We start from the raw sequence: 27,269 nt of genomic DNA on the forward strand, positions 1-27,269 counted from the left end.
GCCAGTGTATTTGTAGTACATAATGGCTTTAAAATGACACGTTATAAATCTGTCAAAAGCCTGGAGAGGAATGGATTCCGTGTTGTACTCAATTTCCCAAGATTCTTCGCTAGTTTCTGCGTGACATCATAACAGCGCGACGCCATACTTGACTCACGTTCGGTTATCGTTTAGTGTGGCGTTTCTTTGAGATCAGACCGATCAGAACGCAAGTAAAGTGAGTATGGTGTTGTTTTTTGGCAGCGTTGTTTGTTTTTCCTGATATTTACCGTGTTGCTAATTGCTATGCTTCAGACCGGCAAGAAAAAACAGCAATGACAGATTGAGCGCGCGACGTTTGTTCGGTAACATTCTGTGACATGTGGCGCGCGTGGCGTACATGCTTTACTAACACTTATAACCGATGTTTACATAATTAGTGTATATTATTAACACAGCGTGTTTAGTGATGTTGCATACGGGGTTTTTAAACCTCAAAAGTGAAAAATTATGTTAACATAGAAACTGCTTTACTCACACGTGGTTTGAGAATCACAAACGCATGTTCATGTACATTTTTCATTGTAGTATTGTTTGTGATGTAACTTTTTGGTAGAAAATTCACACTGGAAATAATTTAAGGGCAAACAATTTAATAAAGTGTCATGACCGTTTTTGTTTATCATCCTAGCAGAGATGGCAGACAATCAGGAAATGTCTCCCCTGGAGAAGAAAGTGGCAGACCAGATTGAGGTGAGATAATCATAAGTATTTTATCTTTCCATGCATGCATTCATTCATTTATTCATTCATTCCGGTGACATGAATACCAATGTTTCTGCCTGTGTTTAGTACTATTTTGGTGACCACAATCTTCCCCGAGACAAGTTTCTGAAGGAGCAGATGCAGTTAGATGACGGCTGGGTCACTCTGGAGACAATGCTGAAATTTAATAGGTAATTGCAAGAGAAATGCTTCTGAATAAATGAAGTACACCTAGCTGCAGCCTGCAAAACAGGGCGGGGCTACATGTGTTGCTCCGCCCCATACCTACTCTGTTTGGTTTGATCTTCTCATAGACTTACATATACAAATGAAATGGTGTATGATTAAATGTATATGTCATTCAAATTTTAAAGGGGTACTTCACCGTTTTTTAATATTAAATTGTTATTCCCTTAACTAAAACGAGTTGACACATACCTCTCTCGTCTCTGCATACACTTAATCTCTCTGACGCGCGGTGATCTCATAGCATTTAGCTTAGCCCACTAAGCCCAGTTCATTCACTATGGTACCAAAAAGAGATCAAGTTAGAAGTTCCAAACACCTCCATGTTTTCCCTATTTAAATACATTTACACGAATAGTTGAATAATCAAATATGGTGTCAAAATAAAACACGGCGCGTTTCTAATCGGATTAAAAAGGAGAAGTATAATGTATGGCGGAATAGCACTTCTGAGAGTACTTCGGCTTGGTGCAGTAAACAGTCCCGGCTGAAACATCCTCCCTCACGTCTCCCTATTGACAGAAATGAGAGTTTCACTTAAGTAGGGGGTTTGTATACACTGTCCACCACTAATAAAAATTTCATAATTAAGTTCTCTTGCCATTGCGGGATGTAGTATAATGTTATATTGTCTGTGCATTATTGTGAAGACAATTCCGAACACATTTCCTATCATGTGTGCCTATGAAAGATGACCAAGCCAAATCATTAGCAAATAAATGGGAATTAAAAAAATACGGCAAGCTGAACATTTTTCATTCTGTCTTTATTTAATAACTTTCATGTCATGCCAAACCTGTTTTTTGTGTGTGTAATACTATAATTTCATAATGCACAATATATTAGATGTATACTGTATGCTCTTATGGGGTCATGCTCTATTTTTGTGTGAGAAAAAAAAGAGAAATTTAGCTCGTAAATTTTATTCTCACACATTCAAATTTTTTGTTGTGCGAAACATTTCTAAAGGGGAATTACATTTGACAGCTGCAATGGAGAGTTTACAGTCAATATAAGAGCTTACATTTTGGTGTGTTTCTCACGCAGTTATTATTCTGCTCCAGGGAACTCCAGAGTGTTGTTAACGAGTCGTTTGAATTATGTCCATGAAAAAATAGCTACATGAAGATTCTTTGTCAGTCCACTTAACTTTGCTGCGGTTGTGTCCCATTTTGTATTTGTCCTCACAGACTAAAGATTCTCACGTCAGAGACAGCCGTCATTGTTGAGTCGCTACAGAAATCTAAAACGGGTTTGCTGGAGATCAGCGAGGACAAAACCAAAATAAGGCGAAACCCGAGCAAACCTCTTCCAGAGAACAATGAGGAATACAGGGATGCGCTCAAACACAAATCCATCTACATGGTAAGCGAATGGAAACAATGACATTTAAGTCCTCTTTTTTCTCTCTTAAACAAACAGCTTATAGTAATATTTGAACATGTCTAGTTTTCTGTAAAGCTGGGACTTGTGTTGTTTTTGAAGGCACTGCAGTCAGATTGATGCTGCGTTTTGTTGACAGTTGTTAATGTTTAAATTCAACAGAAAGGTTTTCCTCTTGACACTACACTGGATGAGGTGAAAGAGTGGCTCGCTGATAAAGGCACAGTCGAGAACATCTACATGAGGAAAGGACCCCAGAAGACTTTCAAAGTAAGGGTTTTTAGAAAATAAGTGCTCTTAAAGCCGGCATGAAACAAGTTTAATTTCTTCCCTATTATGACGAATATCCCAGTAACACTGCTTCTCATAGGAAGAAAATATAAATGTTTATATTTTATACCTTTCAGAAACTTTTTCTAGAATGCAACATCTAGTTTTAATGAAAGTAATTTTTAATAGTTAAGTGTTTGTTTCAGAACCTGGTGCGTTTTCTCCCTAAGTTTACATGCACGTTCTTAAGCCGATTATGCCTAAAGGCACACCGCACACTGGACGTAAAGCTCAGCGCTGTGTCTCAGGTATTTCACAGCGATTTTGAATCGATCAATTTTGAATCGACTTCTGACAGAAGAGCTGCACGATGGTGTATCTTGTAGCACAGGGTGAAATTAGTATGTGCATTGACAATTTGAGGGAAATATAATATAAATTTAATATAAAACTCTGTAGCGCAGCAGGATTTTAAACAACTGGTGTACATTCATTGAAAACAATGTGTTTGCATTTTAAAAGCATGGCGCTGAGCTTCACTTCGCGGTGTGAAGCTCGGCCCCCTTTAAGGGGTCACACACACCAGACACGAAGCTCAGCGCCGCGCCACGTCTTCAACATATTGAACACCCCCATATTGCCAAAATGGTATGATCCTTGTTTCATAACACCCGCAAAGATTCGACTGGGATGCGTCAAATCTTCGACTATTTAGGGTCCCCCCTAATTGACACCAATATCATTTTCTCGCTCAAGACCCATAAACAGCACTAAAGACATCGTTACAAAGCCCATCTCACTACAGTGGTTCTACAATATTTTAATGAAGTGTAAACAATAGTTTTTGTGCTAAAAAAAACTTAATTACTACTTTTATAGTAAACAAAGTTTTGAACCGTTATGAATCAGCTTATCGAATAATGATTCGGATCGCGTGTCAACCCGCCAAACTGCTAAAATCATGTGATCATTGGAGATCCGAATCCTGAACCTCCTGAATCTGTGTTCATGGATGCTATCAACTCTCAACAGCCACCAGGACTTACACTGTTTTATAAAAGATATATTTGTTGTAAAGTGTAATATTCATCTCAGAAAAAAAATTATTCTTCTGTCAGGCGCAGTTGAAGTAACTGGGACAAACGCTGTCAGTATTAGGGTATAGCCAGGCTATGTCTAAATTATGTTTTTTTGGAAATGTAAAAATGCAGATTGTTTGCTGTCATGGGTAGGTTTAGGGACATTATACCAAGTTTATTTTCTCCCGACTGTAAAAAATTGCACTACATGCACTTTAAAAACTAGATCGTTTATTTATAGTTCGATTACGGTTCAAATGCATATATGAATATCGAATAAAATGTGACAGCCCTAATTTGTTTTCTGAAGATGAACGAAGGTCTTACGGATGTCGAACGACATTAGGGTCGTAATTATTGTAATTATTGACAGAATATAAGTAATTATTCACAATTTTCATTTTTGGGTGAACTAACCCTTTAAGTCCCTTCTTCGCAACAAAGCGAACACTCTACAAATCTGAAAACGGCCTTGGTTAAAAAACACTAGATAGATTAAAGGTGTCATGATATGGCTTAAAAAAAAAAATACTGTTGTTAGAGGTCAACTTATGACCTTTGCATGGTTTTTACATTCAAAAACATCATAACTAATAAGTAATAAGCTATTTTCTACACTGGTTTTGAGGCTCTCTCCAAAGCGCTTGGGTTTGATGGGCGAGCCGCACTGGAGACTTGGAAGTAAACACCCACGGCTAGGACTAGGTTTACATGAGGGAGGGATTTTTTGAAAGCGGACAAAATAATTCTCTGACGGGGTTTAGTCCCAAAACGTATTTATTAAGCGCAAACAATGCTTTATCTCTCATCAACCCGTGATTGATTGATTTAAAAAAAAATATATATACTTTTTTTAATTGACCGCCCGATCATTGGATGTAAGTGCAAACCACACGTGTGCGCTCTTCAAACACAGCCGAGATCAAGAAATTAATGTTATTTCACTGTTTAAGATTCACCTGCCTGCCGACGTGCTTACGCTTTGGTGGACGGGGCTGCAGAAGCTGCATACACGGAGGTGGCGTTTAACCCTTCTAATACGTCTTTGATTTGAGAGCCTCGTTTTCTGGGCCTGGTGTCCATAAAAGCTTTTCTTCTACTAACAAGGAAGTTTTCAGCTCTGAAACGCACAGGATATTCTTATATTACCATGACCTTTTATATATCAAAGGCCCAAGGGAAAGTTGATTTCTCAATTCATCACCCCTTTTAATTAACATGAATATATGTAGCTATGTGCTGTCCACCTCCACAAAACCGAGCTCTATACTGTTGTCTGCAGGGATCAATCTTTGCGGTTCTAGAATCTGAAGATGCTGCCAAGGCTTTTGTCGAACGTGCTGATGTCAAAGAGTACAAAGGGAACGAGATGATCGTCTTGATGAAGTAGGTGCTTTTGCAGTTTAGTTGCTCATTTAGTATTGCATGTTTACCTAGTAACTGAATGGCATTGAATAAACTGGTGTTAACCTTTGACCTTTGTCTGTAGAGAGGCCTACTTTTCTAAAAAGATAGCGGAGAGGAAGCAGAATCGTGTGGAAGCAAAATCTAAAGCAAAAAGGTAATGCACAACACTACATTTTCTACAAATAAGGGAGATGAGATCTAAAAGGTTATAATTGGTAAACCTGTGCATTTCAGTGAAAAGGAAGACAAGCAGAAACAAGCTGAAGAAGAAGAGCTGGTGAGTTTCATGCAGAAACGCAAATAAAAGTTCTTAGACTTTTGTTAAAGAGGTCCTACTATTATTTTATTTTAACATTTTCGAGTTATCTTTTTATATTTATATAGAGCTTTATACAATACAGATTGATTCAAAGCAGCTTTAGTGATGGACAGGAAAATGATTCAGTGACGCAAACAGTAAAATGATTCAGTGACGCAAACAGTATTCAATTCTGCTGTAAAGCAGCTCTCAAAAGACAATCGCAAACAATCATTATTCAGTTGAAATCAGTTCAGGGTTAATTCATTACAGTTCAATAACTGTAAAGTTTGTCAATTATGAAATTAGTTAAATTCAGCTCTAAAACTATAATTTGATCAATTATATGAAATTGCTACTCAGAGAAAAGCTTTGGCTGTAACGAGAGATTCAACACACCCTTTGAATCACACTATTGAATTATTAACATCTTGTCGTCTTTATAGAACAGCTTAAGTAATATATAAGCAAACTTTTATACTTAATGCAATAGGTCTTCTGAATAAGGGGTTGGGTATGTGAATGTTTTAGCTTGTGTATTATGTATTGTGTATTTTGTGTATTATGTTTTGTAGATGTTGTGTATTGTTAATTGTATTATGATTGTATGGTGAGGCCAAAGCTGGACAATAAAATACAACTAACTCTTCAGAAAACAGTGATGTCTTCATCCAGCTAAGTTGAGTTCTCATCCAATAGTGTCGGCGCAGTTAAATCAGTAATATTGTTGAATATTAAGTGTCCCTAACTAAGCAAGCCAGTGGCAGCACTGGCAAGGAACCCAAACTTCATCAGGTAACAGAAAGGGAGAAAAAAAACCTTGGGAACGCAACAAACAAACACGGTGTGATTATAATTTAGGCAGCATCAAGTCAGATTGTGGATCGGTAGCATTCAAAATATTTTATCCAATTCCTTCTGCTTGAAGATCGGATTCATCACGGAGCCATGGGGGTCTGTGCAGAGAGCTTGTCTGGCTCTTGTGGTCTTTGCCGATGGCTGTCGTGTCTGTGAGGTCTTCACAGGTGATTGTTCTAGTAGTCCTGGTCTCTGCTGACATTCAGGGCTGCGTTGTGGTCGTGTCTAGGTGCAGGTCCATCATCTCATCTGGATATGGACTGGATCCTGCGGACTAAAGTAACCTCCGGAAAAGAATGAAACTGACAAACAGACTAATATTAGCGTAGACTTCGTACAATGTAACAAGTATGTCAGGTGTTATGGGTAGTGTTCCCAGTTCCGGTTGGCCTAATTTATGGAGCCTAACAGTCATTTAATGGATTTGAATGATAGAAATGTGATAGTGTTTTGTGTGTGCTAGGTAAAAGAGATGGATCTGCAATCTAGATTTAAACTGACAGAACGTGTCTGCCTCCTGAACAATGCTAGGAAGATAGCAGTAGATGCGAAAGACTATAATGTGTTAAGAGCTTACTAAAGTACTGAGAAGCGAAACCATTTAGTGCTTTTGTAAGTAATTAGCAAGATTTTGAAATGTATGCAATGGTTAATAGGGAGCCAATGCAGTGTTGACAGAACCGGACTAACATGGTCATATTTAGTGACTCTAGTAAGTTCTAGTCTGCATTTAGTCAGTTCATTATTAAGTGTGCAGGACACCCACCCAAGTAGAGCATTACAATAAAGCCTTGAGGTCCCGAACACATGAACTAATTTTTCTGCATTTGTCATTGAGAGAATATGTTGTAATTTAGATATATTTTTAAGACAGTTTACAGATGTTAGAAATCTGGCTTTTAAATGAAAGCTTAGTATCAAAGCACACCCAGGTTCCTAACTGACAACGAGGACATGACAGAGCAGCCATTAAGTGTTAGACTGTATTCTAGGTTATTACACAGACCAATGCAGTCATGCCAATACAAATCTGCAAATGCCAACATAATTTTCAATTCTATTTAATTGTATTCGATAATTGTGGTCGATAAAACCAAATGCAGCACTAAGATCCAATAACAGTAAAAAAATATATAAAACCTCGATCGGATGATAAGAGTAAATCTATTGCAACTCTGAGAGCTAAGAAGAATAATAGTTTTAAAGACACTGCCCTTTCTACTATTTTTGACAGAAAAGGGAGATTTGAGATCGATATGTAAAATAAAAAAACCAGCAACTTGGTCCTAGAGAATTAGATAATTAGTGACTTTTTCTCTTTAGTTGGTATGGGGTCTAATGTTGTTTTTGAAGTTTAAATAAGTTATACATGTCTCCTATAGCAGTGAATGAATGGAATTTTGAACCCTTTTTCTGTCTGTAAAGTTAAAAAGCACAAAGTAACTCCAAAGGGGGTTATTCTTTATACCAGTGCGCAATGTTTCTGAACTCTCTGAAATGCCTCCATTGTAGTTGTGAGTTTTATTTTGGGAACTAGCACATCACAATATTCCTAATTTAAATAATTCCTGCCCAAGGCATATGTGCTAAATAAAGAGGTGAGGCCTGGTTGAATTAGTTAGTAGTGTTTTGTAACCTATGGTAAACGTCATGACATTTCCAAAACAGGCTAGAAGTGTCAATCACAACACTCTGTCCAACCAACCAATCACATCACATTGTTGCAAAAGAAGAACAATTAAGAAAAGCGCAATGTCAGATATGTAAAAAATGTGTTTATTAAACAATGAAGCACGAACGCCTATTTTAGTTGACCCCAAAAACAAAATCAAGACTAAAATAGGAATAATAGGACCCCCCTTTAATAATGTCTCTTCTGTTTACCCAGAAATCCCTGAATGATCAGAGAGGTTGTCTGCTGAAGTTCTCCGGTGAATTGGGTCAGACCTCAAGAGAGGATTTTCACGCAGTCTTCTCTAATCATGCCCAGATCAAATGGATTGATTTCACCAGAGGAGCAAAAGAGGTGAGAACAGGGAATGCTTCGCAAATGAATGTAATAAAATCATACAAATACAATAAATCATTTGATGTATACCTTATTAAATTAATCATATAAAATCATACATAAACAAATGAGTCGTATGATTTATACATTAAATGTTTTCTTCCATTCATTTTGGTCTTTGATATCCTTTTCAGGGCACCATCCTGTTCCACTCAAACGCCCAGGAGGCCCTGCAAAAAGTCCGCGAGGCTCAGGGAGGGGAGGATCTGAAGGTTAAAGACCAGGTTGTTAAGTGGGAGATACTTGAGGGGGACACTGAGATGGAGATGCTAAAGAAAATCATTGAGGATCAGCAAGAGTCTATGAACAGACGAAAAGGAGGCAGAGGTAATTCACAGCACACAATAAAGACACATGCAGATATTTGAACCTGTATGATCTCACTTTTTAAAACATTTGCACTTGTTTCACGCCATATCCTATAATTGTAGGAGGTCACAGGGGTCGTGGAAGAGGCAGGGGAGGCCGCAGAGACCGAGGAGGAAGAGAACAGACCCAGTTCAAGGGAAAGAAGACCAAGTTTGATAGTGATGAAGAGGGTGATGAAGGTAAAAGAAACATTCTCCTAATCATTTCTCATTGATTATTGTCACGTGCGTGGTTGTTTTTATTTGTTGTAATGTCAAATAATAGTTACACTTTATTTTAAGGTGTCTTACTATGCTTTATTATTTAAGTACTGATTAACATTGTCACTACATGTACTTCCTATAGTGGGATATAATACTATAATCTCTGTTCTGTAGGCAACACTAAAGATATTATTTCTGATTGATGACTTTGGTCAGACTTTCCCTTCCTACAGTTTTAAACACTACAACTTAAAACTATACAGAACTGTGCTGATGTTGTTGCTGTTTTGCAAAGCCTTTTGTGTTTCTAGCACAGCTATTTTATTAAGAAGCTGACACTGTAGCAAAGCTAATTTAACTCCCTACTGGTTATTGTTTGCATTTTTAATTTATTGCACATCTAATCATTTGTGTTTGAGGCTAATATTTCCACTGGTCAAGTGTGGAGTAAATGATTGCTGAGTTTGCTTTGAATTTGTCTTCAGTCATATGAAAACACAAATGTATTTTCCCCTTCAACAGAACCCTCCAGTCCAAAGAAGAGACCTCTTGATTCTAACGGGCAAGATAATGGAGCACCGGTTTCCAAACAAGCAAAAAGCGAGAATGGTTCTTAAGGGCAAAGAGCCGAGGCCTTACTTTTGTACTGTAGATGTTCCCTAAAATCAAGAGATCTGGAAAATGCATTTTCAGACTTCTTCTGTGTCAAAGGCTAAAAGCTGCACAAAAGCTTTATGCCACATTTATCCCTAAACTCGTCATGAAATAGGCATAATGCATAAAATTCTAATGGAATTATTTTCTTTGAACAAACATAATGTATGCCTGGATGCTGTTTATTTATTTGCCATGTACACACTTATGATTTTTGGTATGATTTAAGATCTCATATGCAACTTTATAAATGTAGTGTTTTCAAAATCTATTCAGCTTATACGGTTTGCTGGTAGCGCTTGTATAACTATTGACATTTTAATGCGTTCTTTCATTCCTAGAGCGGTGATCGTCTGCTTACTCTGCACCGATTGTTTTGAGCTTTAAGGAGCTGATTATTGGTTCTGACAGCATTTGTATGCAATACTGTATTATTGTAGAAATGTTTAAGGCCTACAAGTAAACCTGTAAGGGTTTTGGAAATGTCAGAATTTTTAGTCTTAAGCCAGTTTTTTTCCTCCCATTAATGAAAACCTAATTTTCTTCTGCTAGAATATTCCAATGGTTTTGTCACTTGCACAAAATTAACAAGATAAGTGTGTGGTGGTATTTCTTTTTATTTGTTGCTGTAAAGTTACTTCAGTGGTAACAGAGGCATGTAGGTCTGGAGAGTTTTCATTAAGAGTACTTAATTTTGACTGAAGATTTCTTTTAAATCACATTTTCTTTATCACAGCAACAGAAACATGTCTCTTAATCTAAAGTGCTGTTTTAGATGCCATGCTTCGTATTTACCCTTTCAGGGCTTCAACAAGCACTCATTGTTCTGTTTTTTTTTTCTCTTATGTTTTTTACTGTATCTCATGTGTTGAGATTAATATTACACACATTTAGAATTTCAATAAAGATCTTGAAAATCAATTAAAACCGTAATATGTGCTTTTACCATTATTGATGCAGTATGTTAGCTAATAGCTGGGTTAAAATAGATTACACAATTTGAATCAATCATGTGGAGTAACCGAATCAATTTAGTCTTTATTATAACCTTTTATTCATAATACAATAAAGCTTACTTTACTTAAGTTACTCACCGTGCCGATTTGGCGCCCTTTAATGTCACGTGACAGATCACCGTCAAGCAAAGCGCGCGAACAGATCTTCTCTTCCGCCTTGTTTCCTGTTTTTGTTACAGCATGGATGAACTTGAATGAACATCAGAAGGTATGTTGAAAGATAGAGTACAATTTACGAAATCCTTAAAATCGTTTAGTTTCAACCGCATAGACGTCAATAACACCGCTTGTCATTTTATGTACCTCAGAAAATGTATTTTATTGTCCATAAACTTGCTAGTTCGCTAGAAAAGAAAAATTACCAGAGGAGCATCTTGCTAAATGTATGCAATTATATATTTCACTTTTACTCAACATTTCCTTCAATATGTAGTAGCTACGGTTGAAGAAATCAGGCATGTTTTTGACAGCAGCCATTTTTGTTTAATATAAAGTAGAAATTGTCAGAAATTTGTTATAACATTATAAAGACGTGTTTAATTTAAATGTATGTTGTTTAAACCTTTAATATTATCGTAATATAACAAAATGGGTCCCTTGTATGGTTTACAGAATTAGTTGAAAGATAGTTTTTCCCTTTTCCATGTAACTGGAAAGGCCTATTGATTTGAAATATGTGATCGAATCTATTCACAAGATTTGTGTCAATACCCATCTCTAGTAACTAGCCATTACGGCTCTTCTGAACTTGAGTAACGTGGCTACAATATTTTAAATCAATATTTTAGCAATTGAACATTTACAAGCCTTGCACGTCCACATTACATCTTCTGTATAAGTGGGATATTGCTGCCATCTGTCATGCCTTTTATTAGAAAAACAAGGAAAATATCAATGACGTTCACTAACTTTATTCTATAATAACAGAGGTTAGAAATTCTATCGCAAATATATGGTGTAACGTATATATCCTTCAATAATTATGCATATACCTATAGTCATTTTATAACTTTCAATTTCATTTTTATTTATCAACATTGTTTCAGCAACTGTTATTGAAACTACCACCTGTATATTCGCTTTTAAATGAATGCCATCCTACTCATCTACATTATCATAGTGAATGAAAGTTTTGACGAGAGTAAAGCTCAATGTCTTTTAGAGGTTAGCTTTTCATCTAAATTATTATTGTGATGCCAGCATACAATCAGCAGGGGGCGTGATGACTCCTTTTTAGTGTCCAGCACTGCAGTTTTTCCTTTGCTTAGAGGTGGTTGTGCCCTTTAACGTTTTGCTTTGAATAAGAAAGCCAATTCCACTGTCTGTGTTGTGCCTTTGGCGCAATGTTGTCACTGTTGAGAAGTAAACCAAATTTCCAGTAAATTGGTGTTGATCGTCAGCTTACTGCATCAGCGCGTTGCAGTTTCTTGAGCTTATTCACTATGGTATGTGAGACTCATTTGTTGAGCATTCTGTTTGAGCAGCCTTGTATTGTTTTGTCCATATTATAAATATAAATGTTCATTGCATTGTGAAAACCAGTTGTCTAAAGTCATGAATATCATAGGCTTGGGCCAGTAAGAACCCACCCAGAGCAAATACAATACACACTGCATAGCAATGCCTTAGCAACCAACTTCTGCTGGGAGGGAAAAAAAGAAGAAAAAAAACCTTAAGCCATGCTAAGCTTGTTTTTTTTAATTTTTTTTTAGCTGGTGTAAGGTGGTCTTCTAGCCCGGCCGTGTCATTCTTCAGTTGGTTTAGCTGGTCAGCCAGCTAACATGTTCCTAAAATCCTTCTAAAACTGAAAACTAGTTCAGGGTCTTCTTTTTTACCCACAAAATCACTATTATTAAAATGGCAATGAGGTTTTTTTTTATGCGCAGATATCACTCATATTCGTTAAAACTGGAGTTATGTTTTTCTCTGCAAACAGCAAAAGATTTGAACTATATTTTCTGGGGTTTTTTCTTTTCCCCATTTTGGACGTAATTTGACATTGAGCAGCTCACAGAATTTATGTGGTACACACACACACACACACGGGTCTTCATGCATCGGCGCGTGGCCTATTGTCAGCCTTGTTTTGCATGCAAACGCAGTCGTCCGCATGTCAATGAGTGTCCCTGGTGTCTTTCAATGTCTGCAGCACCTGAAAGTCAAACATTTGACTGTGACACCAACACAGATGCTATTCAAGGCACATAAAGCATGTCCTTTGAAATTAATGCGAATGGGTTTATGATCTTTTACAGAGATACCGCCATACACAGTAACGTGACATGAATCGTTTGTTAACAAATGGGTTGTTGGTTGTCATTTAGCACACAATCCAATATCTACAATGCATCAGTTGGAATTTCACAGCACATGTTGAAGCTGTGTCTGCTTCAAACTATCAAGTGCCTGGATATCATTTATTATACAACAGCTGCCAAAAGTGGTCCGGCCTAGGAAGACTGATTTTGCAGAGTTAGATGCGTTTCTGGGATAACATGCTTTGTTGATCCTGGAACAACATTCTTGTCTGAAAATGTAATGTTGATCCAAAAACACATTGCACCTTTATTCAAAAATGATTACAAATTAAATCTGTGTTGTGCTTGGAGCTTTATTTGTGATAATTCAATGAAACATGCCAAATGTGCAAACATAATTTTTGGCCAGGCGGTCATACAAGGAAATTATGAACATAATTACGGCCGAGTTACGCTTACGTGCTACTAGTAAACACAGAAACTGGCGAACGGCGGTCTTTCGAATCAGCTTTGACCGCGACTCTGGAAGACTTGGAGTTAAGCTTTTCTCTGAGAAAAGAACAAAGAATGGGTCTGGCTTGTCAGACTTGGCATAAACTGTAAACTTGTCCCTTGAATCTGATTGGTTGATTGAAATGTTATTCCAGGATCAACATCCAAAAATATGTTGCACCTTTATGAACACATGCAAAAACAAGAGAGAACCAATGAAATATTAAACGCACTATAGATGCGCGGTCATACTGGTACTAGGAAAATACCGGTATATATTTTATTTTAAATGGTACGATATCATGATGCTATTTATACTAGGATACTATTAGTAGTATCAATTTATTACTCGACTGCCGGTCAAATTAAATGAAAACCAGGACTTCATCACTTTCAAAAAACCAGGCACGATGGCCAGGACAGGACTTGAAAACTGAGGACATGTCCTGGGAAAACAAAAAAAGTTATTACGAAATGCCTTAAAGTTGCTTGCATGTTCGACTTTGATTTTCGTTAGCCATCCCGAAACAAACATGAAAATGTTGCATCGGAGCATGCAGAATGCTTTAGTGCAGGTGCGATGTCTTTTGAAGCCAGAAGCAATTTTGAGAGATTTTTGCTGAAATTATTTCCCACAAGAAAGTTTTCAAATGACTGATTTGATGTGATAGTATTTGATGATTAATTTACTAATAAACGTTTCTGGTAATTTCCCACTTAATAAACTAGATTGTGGTACCGTACCAAAGCCAAAATTGTGGTATTGAGACATCCCTAAAAGGCACTAAGTATTTTTGCTGCTAGAGGTATTATTCAAAATAAAGGCGTAGTTTGACGAGAGCCGTGGAGCTTTTATTATGCCGCAGACGACTGTTTTCGCTTTTTTCACTCATGTGTCTGTGAAGTTGTTATATCATATATTAGATTTGAGTCTGTTGAAAGTTATGTTATCTGTGCTTTTGATTGATCTGCGGTTACTATGAGACACTTGTTCACACTGCTGTGGGCTAGATTGATATTAGGCATGGTAAAACATGGTACTCTTGGTAAATCAAGAAAACAAGATTTAAACAATAAGACGAACTGAGTTGAGCTATATAACAATGATTCGTTTTCTGTCAATTAATGTATCCAAACAGTTGCTCACCTGTCTAATAAAACACATAGAATGTCTAAAGTGGACTATTGAAATAAAGTGTTACCCAAATATCCCCTCTGGACTTAACTTTTGGCCACTACCGCATGTGTTGTAATGACCTTTTTGCATGTAAGCAACCTTGCTTCACACTGATGGAAACTGTCACGTCACTTTGTCCCAGCATGCAGGCCGCTGATGGACACCCATTGTTACATGTCCTTGAAAAGTGCAGGCGTATAACAGAGACGGGCAACTAAAGCTCGCGCTGGTCAATACCTGAGCAATCAGGGCTTTAGGAGGAGAATCTGTGGGTGGCGACGGCTTTCAGAGATGAATGGACAGGGAGAGATCAGCCTGATAACGGAAGTTTAATTACAGTGCATTATGTGCAGCCGTTAGTATTTTAAGTTGATACAGAGGTTAGATCAGCAGAACCATGTTCATGTGTGTGTGTGTGTGTGTGTGTGTGTGTGTGTGTGTGTGTGTGTGTGTGTGTGTGTGTGTGTGTGTGTGTGTGTGTGTCATGCACGCAAGAAACAGGAATGTCCTCTATTCAAGGTCATTGTAAAATGTGCAGTTAGTTGATGAATGACGGATGTGTATTTTTTGACTGAGATGTAGTTTGACATAAGACGTACATGGGCAGAGAATCAAATTGTGGGTTCTTTCTCCCTTAGGCTGTCTTGACACCGCTGTGACAAGATGATTAATTTCTATTTTTAGTCCTGTCCAGAAAAATCATGAATGCCCTTTAATTGTGCAAAAGTCATGCTATGATCTCTTGAGTCTTGAGAGATGTGAGAGGTATCTTTCCGTTTCTAAACAAGTGGTGTCTTGAAATGTCTTCATTCTTTTAGTTAAAGGACAATGTACGAAATGTCAAATAAGTGGCTATAACACATTTAACCTTTCTGAATTCTATGTCTGTCTGTACATGCATAGATTAGTTACTGCTGCTGCTTGCCCCATATTTGGGGTTAAAGATTTGATAAAAACCCTAATCTTAATTCCCCTCCTAATCACTCATTTGTGCTATGGACAGGATTGATATGTTTAACAAGCGATCTGAATTATGATTTTTATATGAGGGTAAAACAAGAGAATGAAATCCTATAAGTTTACATTGAAGGAGATTTTCAAGCTATTATCTGGAGACCTAGAACACATTCAAGCTAATTCTTGGCATCATTGAGGTGACTATTTGTATTGGAAAATATACAAAATCTAGTTAATTCTGTAGGCCTGTTTTGGCTCTATTACAGCCATATCACTATGTATCTGTGTGAGCAGGTAATTAATATCTGGTAGCTTGTCCTCTGTACCTGCCACTAATTAAATAGATGATTAACTTTAACAAATTAGCCAAACATTGCTTACCTACCCGTCATAGCAGATGGATTGATTGATGGATTTTCTAATAAATTCCAGAAATGTAAACTAAACAGCAGTCTGATTCCTCTCTGCTTATGAAAAATGACAGCTTAAACCAGCTGAAGACAATTGGCTGGCTGAAATTGTTTTTAGTCTGACCAAGAAGTTGGGTTGGGTACCATTGACATTTTTACCGGCACCTGAAATTCGGTACCAGTAACCAACGGTACCTTTTTTCTGTACTTTAGGGATACATCAATAACTAAATACACATTTAATTCTCTGTGTGTCTGAACTGCGGGTCAGTGCCATTCATTCACACAAACACACAGGATTTGTATTTAAATAGTCTTTTTGTTGTTTAATATTCACAGACACTATCACCAGATGCATTCTCAGGTATCAAAATTTGGTACCGATTGAATTCATGTAAATTGATACTCAGTGGTACCGAGGTAATTCGGCCGGTGCCCTTAAAAGTACAGAGTTTGGTACCCAACCCTACCAAGCAGGTGCTTTAGCTGGTCTGCAAGCTAAAACATCTTTAAACCAGTTTGACCAGCTTATTCCTAGTTCAGAATACACGACTTTAAACGTCGGCAAATCCTGTGCTGTTCAGACTACATGACCGGGGGCCTGTTTGCACCTGGTCACTTCATGTGCTGATCAGATAGCTATCTGATTTATCAAAACACTTGGCCACATAAATGTGTCTCCGCAAAACGGATATAAATCTGATCTTCAATGTAATGCTTGATGAAGAGATACTCGGCCGCTCATTTGTGGCAATGTGCGCTGCAGTAGCGCTGTCATATTTGGCTGTAACATGTCATATATAGTCTATAACACGCTCAAACACGTTCATTTTTAGCAATGTTGGAAGAAGTAAAATTAACACATATGGTTCATTAACCAGATGCATTTAGACTTGTTTCGTTTTGTCTGAAATGCAGCCCAGACTTCCTGAAGTGGTTTGAGTGATCGGATTTAAATCCGTCTCAAATGAGTTTCGGAGGGCATTACCAGTTCTTTTCACGATCGGATAGCTATTCAATCAGAAAAAAACGCATGAAGTGACCAGGTGTAAATAGGCCCTTGCTGTCTGTAATATGGAGTCTTGAAGTTGTTGTGGTGTTTACACTGTGACACTACATCAATTATTTCGAAAATGGACGTTGAGAAGAAATTAGCGTTGCAAGCTGTTTGCGCAATTTGAAATCCTGAAGAAGGCAAAAACAAAGATGGCTATGTTGCTGCCTTGGGGGAGGACTGGACTTGGTTTTATCTGTCAGTGTTGTTGATTGAATAGAAGCAGGTCTGAACGCAAGCTTTCAGTCGATTGTAAAAAAGGGGCGGGTTTAAGCGGATGAAATGATTGGAGAAGTCATGCATACATCACCAGACAGAAGTCAAAAATTAAAAAGGCATGGATGAATTGTTCATAGTGTGATGCATTATATGGTGAATTTCCATTTCATAGCCTATCTAGCGGTATGTGTGGTCATGTCCTGTTTCTACCCAGTTCTTCTGTTTCACAGACATAAATGCACAGATGTAGTCTCAAGGTCAGCTGAAGATCTCTCTGCATTGGACTTTCCTCTGCTGTCAGTTATTGCAGCTGTAGTGATATTAATGCCCAGGTCGTATGTGCATATGATTAGCGAGTTTTTGCTTTGATAAATGGCGGTGGGGTCGCTATCAGCTATCCTGACAATATTAATGACCACACCGACGCTAAGCAGAGGCAAGCCAATGAACAGAAATATTGCTGTTATCTGTGCGGCCATAATCATAAAGACAATAGAGAGATGTTTAACGGTGGAGCACAAAGGCATTCATCATCTGAAAGAGGCCCGTCTGGGTGGCGAGACTCACGGATGGCCGCAGTCGTGTGTGGAGTGTGTGTTTGTGTGCAACACACTTTTGACATTCATTTTGTGTAAGTAGGACATGGAGGGCTATGTGAAAACACATTTACTTCAATATAATGTAGCTTTTCTCGCTTTATTCTTAGTGGTCACTATTATTATTGCTCATATATAGGGTGAGGGATTTTGAATATAGACTTCTAATTCTGTATCCTAACCAGTTTTCAGTGGCTGATGAAATCTGGATGATGCAATTACAGCCAGTCATATTTGATATTTAGTTTACAGCTACACAATCAAACAAGTTTGTTTTTTATGTAAATAGTCTCTTCTGTTCACCCAGGCTGCATGTATTTGACAGTAATATTGTGAAATATTACTTCTTTTTAGGGATGGGCATTCAAAGTTTTCTTTGTCGATCGTCGGGAGAATTAACGATCGACTATCGATTAGTCATTAATATTTTTACAATAAAATGAATTATTTAACTATTATAATTCAAAAATGCAATGAATACAAAAATACAGCACATTGTTCCTCGATGAGACCTTTATTACAAGATCAACTTGTAATAAAGACAGTTAAACTATACGTTCAGTTAGCGAAACCGAACATATGTGTGCATGCATATGCGTTTCTGGTGCGTGACATTGCACACTCGTACTATTTATACGCATTTATGTGTGATCGGGTTTAGGTGACAGGGAAGCCCTATACTTCATGTTAAACATAAATATATAGCCTACTGATACAGCAAAGACATTGATGACAAAATATGCTACCAAATATTTCCTTCTGTAACAGGTGCAATATTTCAAAATCATTAATTTTTATTTATTTATTACAATTATGCATATATCTGCATTTATGTTAACTTAGAGACTTTCTAACATCAAAATGTCTTTTATTAATGTATAATCGTGTCATAATGACATTTGAACATCTTTGCCTGTTCTATTTTGCCTGGACACTCTTCTAACACGCTTGCGTGTCGCGTGAAAAATAGGCGTTGGTTCTTTTTCTAGCACGCACGCAGCAACCTGCATTAGATTTTTGTTTTGTTTTTTTAAAAGCATGATTAGTCATTAACAAATTAACATGGTCGACGAAATTCTTAACGATTAATTATCGATCGTTGATTAATCATGCCCATCCCTACTTCTTTTTTTTATTTATTCTATGTGAATATATTTTAAAACATTTTTTATTCCTGTGATCAAAGCTGAATCCCTTAGAAATTATTCTGATATGCTGCTCGAGAAACATCTATGATTATTATCAATGTTAAAAACAGTTGTGCTGCTTCATGTTTTCGTGAAACATATGCATTTATTTGAAATAGAAATATTTTGTAACATTAAACATGTTTTTACTGTCACTTTTGAGCAATTGAGTGCATCCTTGCTGAATAAAGGTATTAATTTATTTGGAAAAAAACAGACTAACTTTTGAACCATGTAGTGTAAATGAATAACTTTTTCTGCTTGTCAAGTCTGGTTAGGATTTGGTGTTTCTCTAACCATTAAACTATTATTTAACTATCATGCCACATAAATCATGTGGATTGTTGAGGTGCATTGTATTATTAATACATTTGTGGGCAGTAAATAATTCCACAAATATCAGAAAATTGACAAACATTAGTAAATCCCCTTGCATGATTCATTTAAGTACTTTCCTCCCACAAATTTTGTGTCTGAAAGGGAACCTCAAATATGCAATACGGTCAGCCACAAAAAGAACCGTCCATGCCTTTTCAGTGCTAATTTTTCACTACATGTCTTTAGTAAATCCTGACAATAGTTTTTCAATGGCCAAAGAGGGTTGGTGCTGGTGCAAGCTGTTAGTAAATCTGTCCCTCGGGCTCTTTTCGACCTGTGCCAGTAAGCAATCATCTAACAACCACTCAGAACACCCTAGCAACCCACCAACTTCTGGGCAAATGTTAATGACAGAATAAGGGTTCAGTGGTGACCCAATTTTTCAGTGGGCCAACCTGCAGAGAGAAACGACGGCAGAGTCGCTCACGTACTCCGCTTAACCTCAGATGGTCTGTTTCTATGACAACCCTCCTCTGGCCTGTGGAAGTGGGAGATGAGGGGCGTAGAGCGCTCTCTCGTGACCACTGGGCCGTGGAGGGGCTGTCAATACTGTTCTGCCCCATCACCACCTAGAAAAAGAGGTGGAAGACTGTGACGGAGAAAGATAAATGCATCGAGAGGAGGTGCAAAAGAGAGAAATGATTGTCATAATGTTCTACGTCAGAAGGTCACCCATGTTTTCATCAAATAACGAGGCACTGATGTCCTATTGCGTGTTTAATGCCAGAATCGTTATTTACTGTTTTTAGAAGCAGTTAATGGATGCATTCTTGCATTTGTTTGCTTTATTTAAAAAAGTTCAGTGTACGTAGATTGTGCTAGATGGACACTTTCTGTAAAGCCCCGTTTTCAGGAACTTTTTTCCTCCCAGACCTGCTACTGTCTGCGTTTCCACTGTGGTCTAAAGTTACTGTGAAGATTAGGCAAATTAGTCTGGTGATGTAGGACTGCGCGCAACTGCTCCTCCCAGTCAGCGACGGACAGTATTCATTTTTGCGTGACACCAGCCACGTTTACATGCACACTTTTTTGTCATTCCGGTTTGAAAGATTGTTTTCAGTAAGATTTAGTAACGGCCACCAGGACTAGTATTTTATTATATAAGCTATTTATTTGTTGTAAAGTGTAATAATCATCTCAGAAAAAATAACTTTTTCTGTCAGGCGCAGTCTTTCAATCCCTTTAGAACTCAAGCGCTCGTCCTCCAAGATACTGCACATTATAGTGCTATTATAATCATTGTTGTTATCACTGCTATTTGTAGCTATTTACACAGCTATCTCTTTAAAAGTAGGTATTGTTCCCAGACAGCAAAATTGGGTCCTATTTTACCAATCTGAGTGCAGTGCATGCTCTGAAGCTCATCCACTTTTGCTAGTTTATAGATGGGATAAATGGTTTGCGTGCCGGACTCATGGTCTAAAAGGGTCGTCCCTAGTCTCTTAATGAGCCATGGGCGTGTTTTGGCCATAACGTGCAATAAACCAATCAGAGTCTCATCTCCCGTTGAAGTAAAAACTGCCTGAGACAATAAACGCTGTCAACATGAGAGGGTGTAGCCAGGCTATGTCTGTGTCATTATTGCAACATTATCTTCATAACTTCTTACGAAATTAAAAGTTTACCCATCAGAAAAAATTACTTTCCTCTCTTGTCAACATTATAGCCTGGTGTGATCACGGCGCGTGCTGTATATCACGTCATATAAGGATGCACACTGAAAGTAATCGGGTCAGGTCGTTTACATGGTGAATTTTTTCTGTTGATCGGTTCATGAAAAGATTTATCCCACCCCTCTTAAACAATTACAATTTAATTTGGTTTGGGCATTTTTAAACCGATTACAGCGCTCCATGTAAACGCACCTACTGTCATAGTATGGAAGAGTTTCAAGCTGTGCTGCTTTTGCTGGTCATGTGTTGGTTTACAAAAGAGGTAATTAACAAAACGGCGGAAAAGAGCATGAGTACTCTGAAAGCTTGAAAAGCTAGATTTAAAACATTGACTGTGAGATGGCTGAGACCAGTGCCGTTTCTAGGCATAGGCAAACTAGGCGGTCCGCTCCTATATATATATAATCAACATTTATAGTTTTATATTTCTTTATATTTCTACCAGCAGCCATATCACCCTGTAGCCCAAGACTGGTTTCCCACTGAAGCTAAGCAGGGCTGAGCCTGGTCAGTACCTGGATGGGAGACCAAATGGGAAAACCAGGTAGCTGCTGGTAGAGGTGTTAGTGAGGCCAGCAGGGGGTGCTCACCCTGTGGTCTGTGTGGGTCCTAAAACCCCAGTATAGTGATGGGGACACTATTCTGACAAAGAGCACCGTCTTTGGGATGAGACGTTAAACCGAGGTCCTGACTCTCTGTGGTCATTAAAAATCCCAGGATGTCTTTCGGAAAAAGAGTAGGGGTGTAAGGGGTGGTGGTTGAGGAGATTCCCCCCTTCTATGTAAAGCGCTTTGAGTGCCTTGAAAAGCGCTATATAAATCGAACGCATTATTATTATTATTATTTCTCCATTTTTAATTTGATTATGCTGTTCGCAATGCTTCATGGAATTCTTTCCCTCACTAAAGCCATTAAGTACAGTCTTTTGTTATTTTGTCAGATTTTCATTTGTTTTTGCTTCAAATAAAATGGTAATGTAATGTCATGATTCACTTCATAGCTGATTGGCTTGGTTCATGACTTAAAACCGCTTTTAAAAAAAATATTGGAAGAAATACTTCCGGAACCAGTGGCTAATTAAAAAAAAAAAAAGTCTCATTTTAGACTTTCAGTCATTCAGTTCCATGTACAACAGTTCTCACCTAAGCTCACCTGTGTCGGGTCAGAGGTCACTCTTTCACTAGACTCGCATATGGCCATTGCTGGAAGCCAGTGATTATAGTTGATAAAGTTTTAAACATGGATATTTTTCTTACAAAACCCATCGCTTCACTTCAGAAGGAATTTATTAACCCATTGGAGTCCAATGGATTACTTTTAGGATAGATGGATGCACTTTTTGGAGCTTCAAAAAAAAACACCAGGCTCTATTCAAATCCATTACAAAGCTGGAAAGAGCCAGGATATTATTTAAACTCTGATTGCGTTCGTCTTAAAGAAGAAAGTCATATACACCTAAGATGGCTTGAGGTTTGTTCAGTTCCTATGCAATTTGTCTGTTTTTTAAAAAAATGCTAAAACCCATCCATCTGACTCTGACCTTGTATGTAACATCCACTTTTCTTTATCCAATCAATTCCTGATGAATAAAATAATTAGTTCTAAAAAAGTGAAATAGTAAAATGTACATTAGTAAAATGGCTTGTATTTTGTAATTCATGCTGTCTTCAAAAGTGAAAAACATGGCTCTGCACTGTTTATGTGTACATTATGATTATATACAAACCTTTTTATGGATAATCATTGTTACAAGCTCAAATGTGTTGTAATCATGCGCGTATGCTGATTCCAGCAGCGTGTTTGGCAAGATTAACCTGTCCATGTGAGACATAGTAACACTGAGTCCTGAGCCGCACGCAGTAAACGAAAATGGCTGACTTTTGACAGGCCATTTCTCTTTTAGACATCATGGGCATCTTTTTCCATTCTAGTGGTTGCCATGGGGATGAATAAGTGGGTTTCCCTGCTGGGCAGAAAAAGAGATAATTTCAGTGTCTTTGTGTGTGTGCGAGAGCATGAATCATGGAGTGTGTTTCTGACTCTATGGTTCTGTTCCAGAGCACTGAGCTGCCTTGCCGTCTACAGGCAAAGGTGACTGATTTGGAACGCTCTGCATAGGCAGAAACTCACAAGTAGTGCTTGTTGCATGAAACGCATTGGGAGATTTTACTCACAATTGATTGCATTAGAGTTTGGCATTAGCAGTTTGCCAAGCAATACTCCAATAATACTGCAATACTACAACCATAAATTCCAATTGAAATACTTTTCAGTTTTGAATGATATTAATAATCAGCATTTCTCTTGCATTGTCTGTCAACTTTAATGGCTTTTTTAATGAGCTAGGAGCAGTGCATTCTGGGACTGCTTCTCTATGAAGTATATATGCAAATGCTCCTATAGATTTTAGCCAAAATTAGATTTATCTTATAAGAAGCATGTCTTTGTTGGCATAAGACACTTTTAAAGTTACGAGTTTGTAATTTGTTAAGTTAATAGATTAAATCATTGCTGTTAATTTTATATAATTTTTGAAAATCAAAGGTCCTTGACTTCAAGTATAAATTTGTTTGTGCACAAAAAGGCCTTTTGGTCACCTCTCGGCTGCTCTAATGTGCTATGATAGCTGTCTACAGCGATTAAATAACCCTCACGCTAACATCCTCTCCAGCTATTTACAACAGGCTTCATGCTAGCCTGCACAAATAGTGTCTGCATGGCAACTATGAATGATCACAGCCCACATCTGATCGTTGAGTCCTCGTCCCATTCAGTTTTTATTTTATTTTACAATTCATCATGGTTACAGTCAAAATATATTTAGTATATATCACATGTGTATATACATCCCATCATTATAATCCCATCAATGTCCTTCTGATGATTAAATATCGTCAAATTATTAATTTCTGGTAAACATTTTGTGTCCTGACGGAAAATGCTACAATTGGCTTCATCCAGCATATAAATGCAAATTAAATGTAAATACTAGCTGCTGTATTGGTGCCAGGACAGCATGTGCAATTAGCATATGGCAGTGAGGCTAGAACGAATCATCCAATAGAAGTGTGGCATAACAGTAGCCAATCAGATGACAGGAAGCCCTAGAGGCGTGTGACATCAAAGACACACTCATTTTGCAAAGAAAAGCCCTGAGTGGGTGACGCACATGATTAAAATATGCCACTTCTGCCCGCCCAATCACTTTGTGTCCTTTTGGACGTCATCTTCATTCTTGTCACGCGTCTTTGCCTCTCCGTTGCCTTCTCAGTTTTTCTCTAGATATCTCTTCTATTTAGTTATTTGCGTCTTTGGGTTGTCAGTATGATGAAGGGGTTTCAGATAGGATCCACTATGAGTGACAAGCGTCAAAGTGGCTGCTCTGTTTTACATTTTATCTACCAAATTTCATCAGTTTTATTCCAACATCTGGGGGCATCAAATGTTTGACATGCAATATAGAAACAGAATACAAAGTAGTAAATTAAAGGAGGATTCACATGTTTTCATGTGCATTTGTAGACCCAAAAAATATTTTTGACGTTTAAGGTGCACAAAAAAGGCTCTGAATGTCACTACATTATATATGTACAAAATATCAGAGCAAGTGGCATTTATGTTTAAGAAAAATAGCACAAACACTGTGTGTTTTCATCATATTGTATCTTTAATGCAGTGACATTCATTTTAGACATGTATCTGTGTATGCCAGTAACTCTAGACACGATGCTGACAGCAACTGTCAGAAGCTGTGACGTATTCACACATGCTCAGTGTCGTGACTCACAGGATTATACGAATATGCTCCTCTTAGGAGCTGAGCCTACAATTAAAATGATTTCCTATGGCTTGTGATTCAAATGCCCAGTCCAGTGCAGCTGGAGGCCCTTATCAACAGCAGATATTTCATAACTCATTCACATCAAAAGCCAACACAATAAACTTGGCCAAAAGGGATGTCTGGAGGCAATATATGTTTTTAATGCCCCTATAAGTTAAAATAGACCATCAAATATGGGGAAAGTATATATATATATACTTTCCCCATTATATATATATATATATATATATATATATATATATATATATATATATATATATATATATATATATATATATATATATATATATATATAAAAAAATACGAGGGAAGAACAAAACACTAAACATTGTTAAGGTATTTATCTGACAAAATGATTTGGCAAACTACAGGTTTTATTTGACTTTTCTTTAATATCTTAGTTGTTACTGCTACTGCACAGAAATTCAATTATAAATGTTATTTTAAATTATACTTGTGTTATATTTTATTATGCTTTATGTTGTGATTCTGATTTTGTTCATTTTATGTTAATTCTATTGGTAACACTGTAATACGGTTTCATTTGTTAGCATTAGTTAATACTTCTAAAGCATTTATTAATCTTAGTTCATTTTGATTTTTTTCTGTTAATATTATTTAATGGACCTGAGCTAGCACAAGCTAAAAATGAACAGTTCTAATTTTATTAACTAACATTAACAAGTACTAATACATAAATATTGACAACTATATTGCTCATCATAGTTAGTTTAATGTGAATGCATTAACTGATGCTAAATAATGGGACCAAATTGTAAGGTTTTACTGCATGTCGTACTGTGACCATTAAAATTTAAATTTGGAAAAAATTTTTTTAAATTAGATTAACTGGAGGTATGCTTCTTGTTAGCTTCTCTCATGAGGAAAAAGGCCTGTAGCTTTCTCATTAATATCTCTAACGCTGCTCTGATGCCAAGTCTGCAAAGTCTGATATCTCAATATGAATACAAATATTTATCTTTGAATTCTTCCTAGATCAAATGATCTGAGCTGCTCTATACTATTACTACCCTGTATGTCAGTAAATTTATCATTTGAGTCTATTTTTATTTCTCATTTTAGGAGAAACATCTGATCTGAGGCAAAATTGATACCTAAATTGAACATAATTGATAACACCATTACCTTTTTTCTGAGCTATGAAAGAGGAACATCTGAGCAATTCTTCCTCTAGGTTTTCATCTCTGGCACACCACAAATGTCTAGTGTTAATACACCATTACCAGTGACCTCTGAACTTTACCCTCTCTCATCCTCGCTTTTCCCCTTGATTGTGTTGTGTGTGTGTGTGTGTGTGTGTGTGTGTGTGTGTGTGTGTGTGTGTGTGTGTGTGTGTGTGTGTGTATGTATGTATGTATGTGTGTGTATGTGTGTGTGACTCTTATCAGCTCTCCCCAGATGCTCTCCCTGTGCCGTTCACATTTTGCTGTAAAATTGGCTTTTCTCTCAGCAGGATAGCGAGGATTATCCTCTTTTCCTCCGCTCAGCAGAATTAGACGCTGGAATAACCAGCGACCCATTTTCAGCTTATTTTAGGAAGCACAGAAACACACCGTGCTACAAATCGGCCTGAGCTCTCGATTTGAAGGAAAGATTGCTTGAAAATTTGTGCAAGGTCATACATTTACAAAGAAAACATGAATAACCCTAAACACAAAGGGTCCAAAATTACCTTAGTACAAATGTTATATTAAATTTAGGAGGGTAGCATTTATTTTAAAACAAGGCCCATGAAAAACAAGTTTTTCTGGGCCAAAAACATGTTGCACTTAACATGTTGAGCTTTAAAGATGAGGATAATAGAGCTCCTATGAAATATTTTGAACAATAATATATAATTATTTTAGTTTAATACATCAGCGTCTCAGATATATTTGATCTGAAATTGATACTGAAAATGTCAGTAAAACTTTTATTTTTCATTTCCATTATTATAGCAAAAGATCTGCCAAACAAAAAATTTCAGAAAAGGCTCGCATCCACAGAAAAGTTAACTAAACAAATAGCTATATATAGATAGAATGAAAGTATTGTGTTTATTGCATGTTATTTTTAATTTAATACATCTTGAGATCAGTTTTTTTTTAAAAAGCCAATAAGGGCCAATTGCTTAGTGTGCCAAAATGCTCAGAAACAGCCATTCAAAGAAACATGACATGTTTAAATAAAACCTTTTACACAAGGAAACATGTTGTGCGTTCAGGAGAAGTGCTTATGTAATTGTCTCTTGCTGTTGTGTCTGTGGAAAAGGTAGTTTCTCCTTAATATACATAGATTGTCATGACTCATTGAAAAGCTTAGCCTCTCTCTCAGCGGAACTGTCACTTTAGCTTTAAACTCAGTGTTTCTTATCTCTCTCCGTCCGTGTGTGTGTGTGTGTGGGGGGGGGGGGGGGGGGGGCACGTGCACGT

General features: G+C 37.2%; 2 protein-coding genes and 1 pseudogene across 5 annotated transcripts in view; all 3 read left to right on the top strand.

Annotated features, from left to right (window-relative positions):
• Window positions 1-119: 119 nt before the first annotated feature.
• ssb (small RNA binding exonuclease protection factor La) lies at window positions 120-10,512 on the top strand. Of its 2 annotated transcripts, none has more exons than XM_067458899.1 (12): window positions 120-217; window positions 674-732; window positions 832-935; window positions 2,181-2,355; window positions 2,536-2,643; window positions 5,005-5,108; window positions 5,212-5,283; window positions 5,364-5,406; window positions 8,174-8,311; window positions 8,488-8,680; window positions 8,785-8,901; window positions 9,448-10,512. In XM_067458899.1, the coding sequence occupies exons 2-12, from the start codon at window positions 676-678 to the stop codon at window positions 9,540-9,542; spliced, it is 1,206 nt and encodes a 401-aa protein (XP_067315000.1). In that variant the 5' UTR covers window positions 120-217; window positions 674-675; the 3' UTR covers window positions 9,543-10,512. The 2 variants fall into 2 exon arrangements, with proteins under 2 accessions (XP_067315000.1, XP_067315001.1); XM_067458900.1 differs by having other exon boundaries at window positions 127-217; window positions 671-732.
• A 251-nt stretch (window positions 10,513-10,763) lies between these two features.
• Window positions 10,764-27,269, top strand: part of LOC137093439 (transcription factor Sp5) — a 67,362-nt gene continuing 50,856 nt past the window's right edge. The window contains exon 1 of one of the 3 annotated variants that reach the window (XM_067458250.1): window positions 10,764-10,803. The gene's annotated coding sequence lies outside the window, so the exon portion shown is untranslated. The remainder of the gene's footprint in view (window positions 10,804-27,269) is intronic. The other 2 variants (XM_067458252.1, XM_067458251.1) reach the window with 2 other exon arrangements.
• On the top strand, window positions 21,437-21,553 carry LOC137094679 (5S ribosomal RNA; annotated as a pseudogene).

Source organism: Pseudorasbora parva, chromosome 12 (assembly GCF_024679245.1).
Source record: "Pseudorasbora parva isolate DD20220531a chromosome 12, ASM2467924v1, whole genome shotgun sequence".
Classification (NCBI taxonomy): domain Eukaryota; kingdom Metazoa; phylum Chordata; class Actinopteri; order Cypriniformes; family Gobionidae; genus Pseudorasbora; species Pseudorasbora parva.

Excerpts from the sequence above, each read along its gene's own strand:
- ssb (XM_067458899.1), top strand. The coding sequence starts at position 676 with ATGGCAGACAATCAGGAAATGTCTCCCCTGGAGAAGAAAGTGGCAGAC. Across the intron at positions 8,312-8,487 it reads TCACCAGAGGAGCAAAAGAG|GGCACCATCCTGTTCCACTC; the intron begins GTGAGAACAGGG and ends TATCCTTTTCAG. Across the intron at positions 8,681-8,784 it reads CAGACGAAAAGGAGGCAGAG|GAGGTCACAGGGGTCGTGGA; the intron begins GTAATTCACAGC and ends CTATAATTGTAG.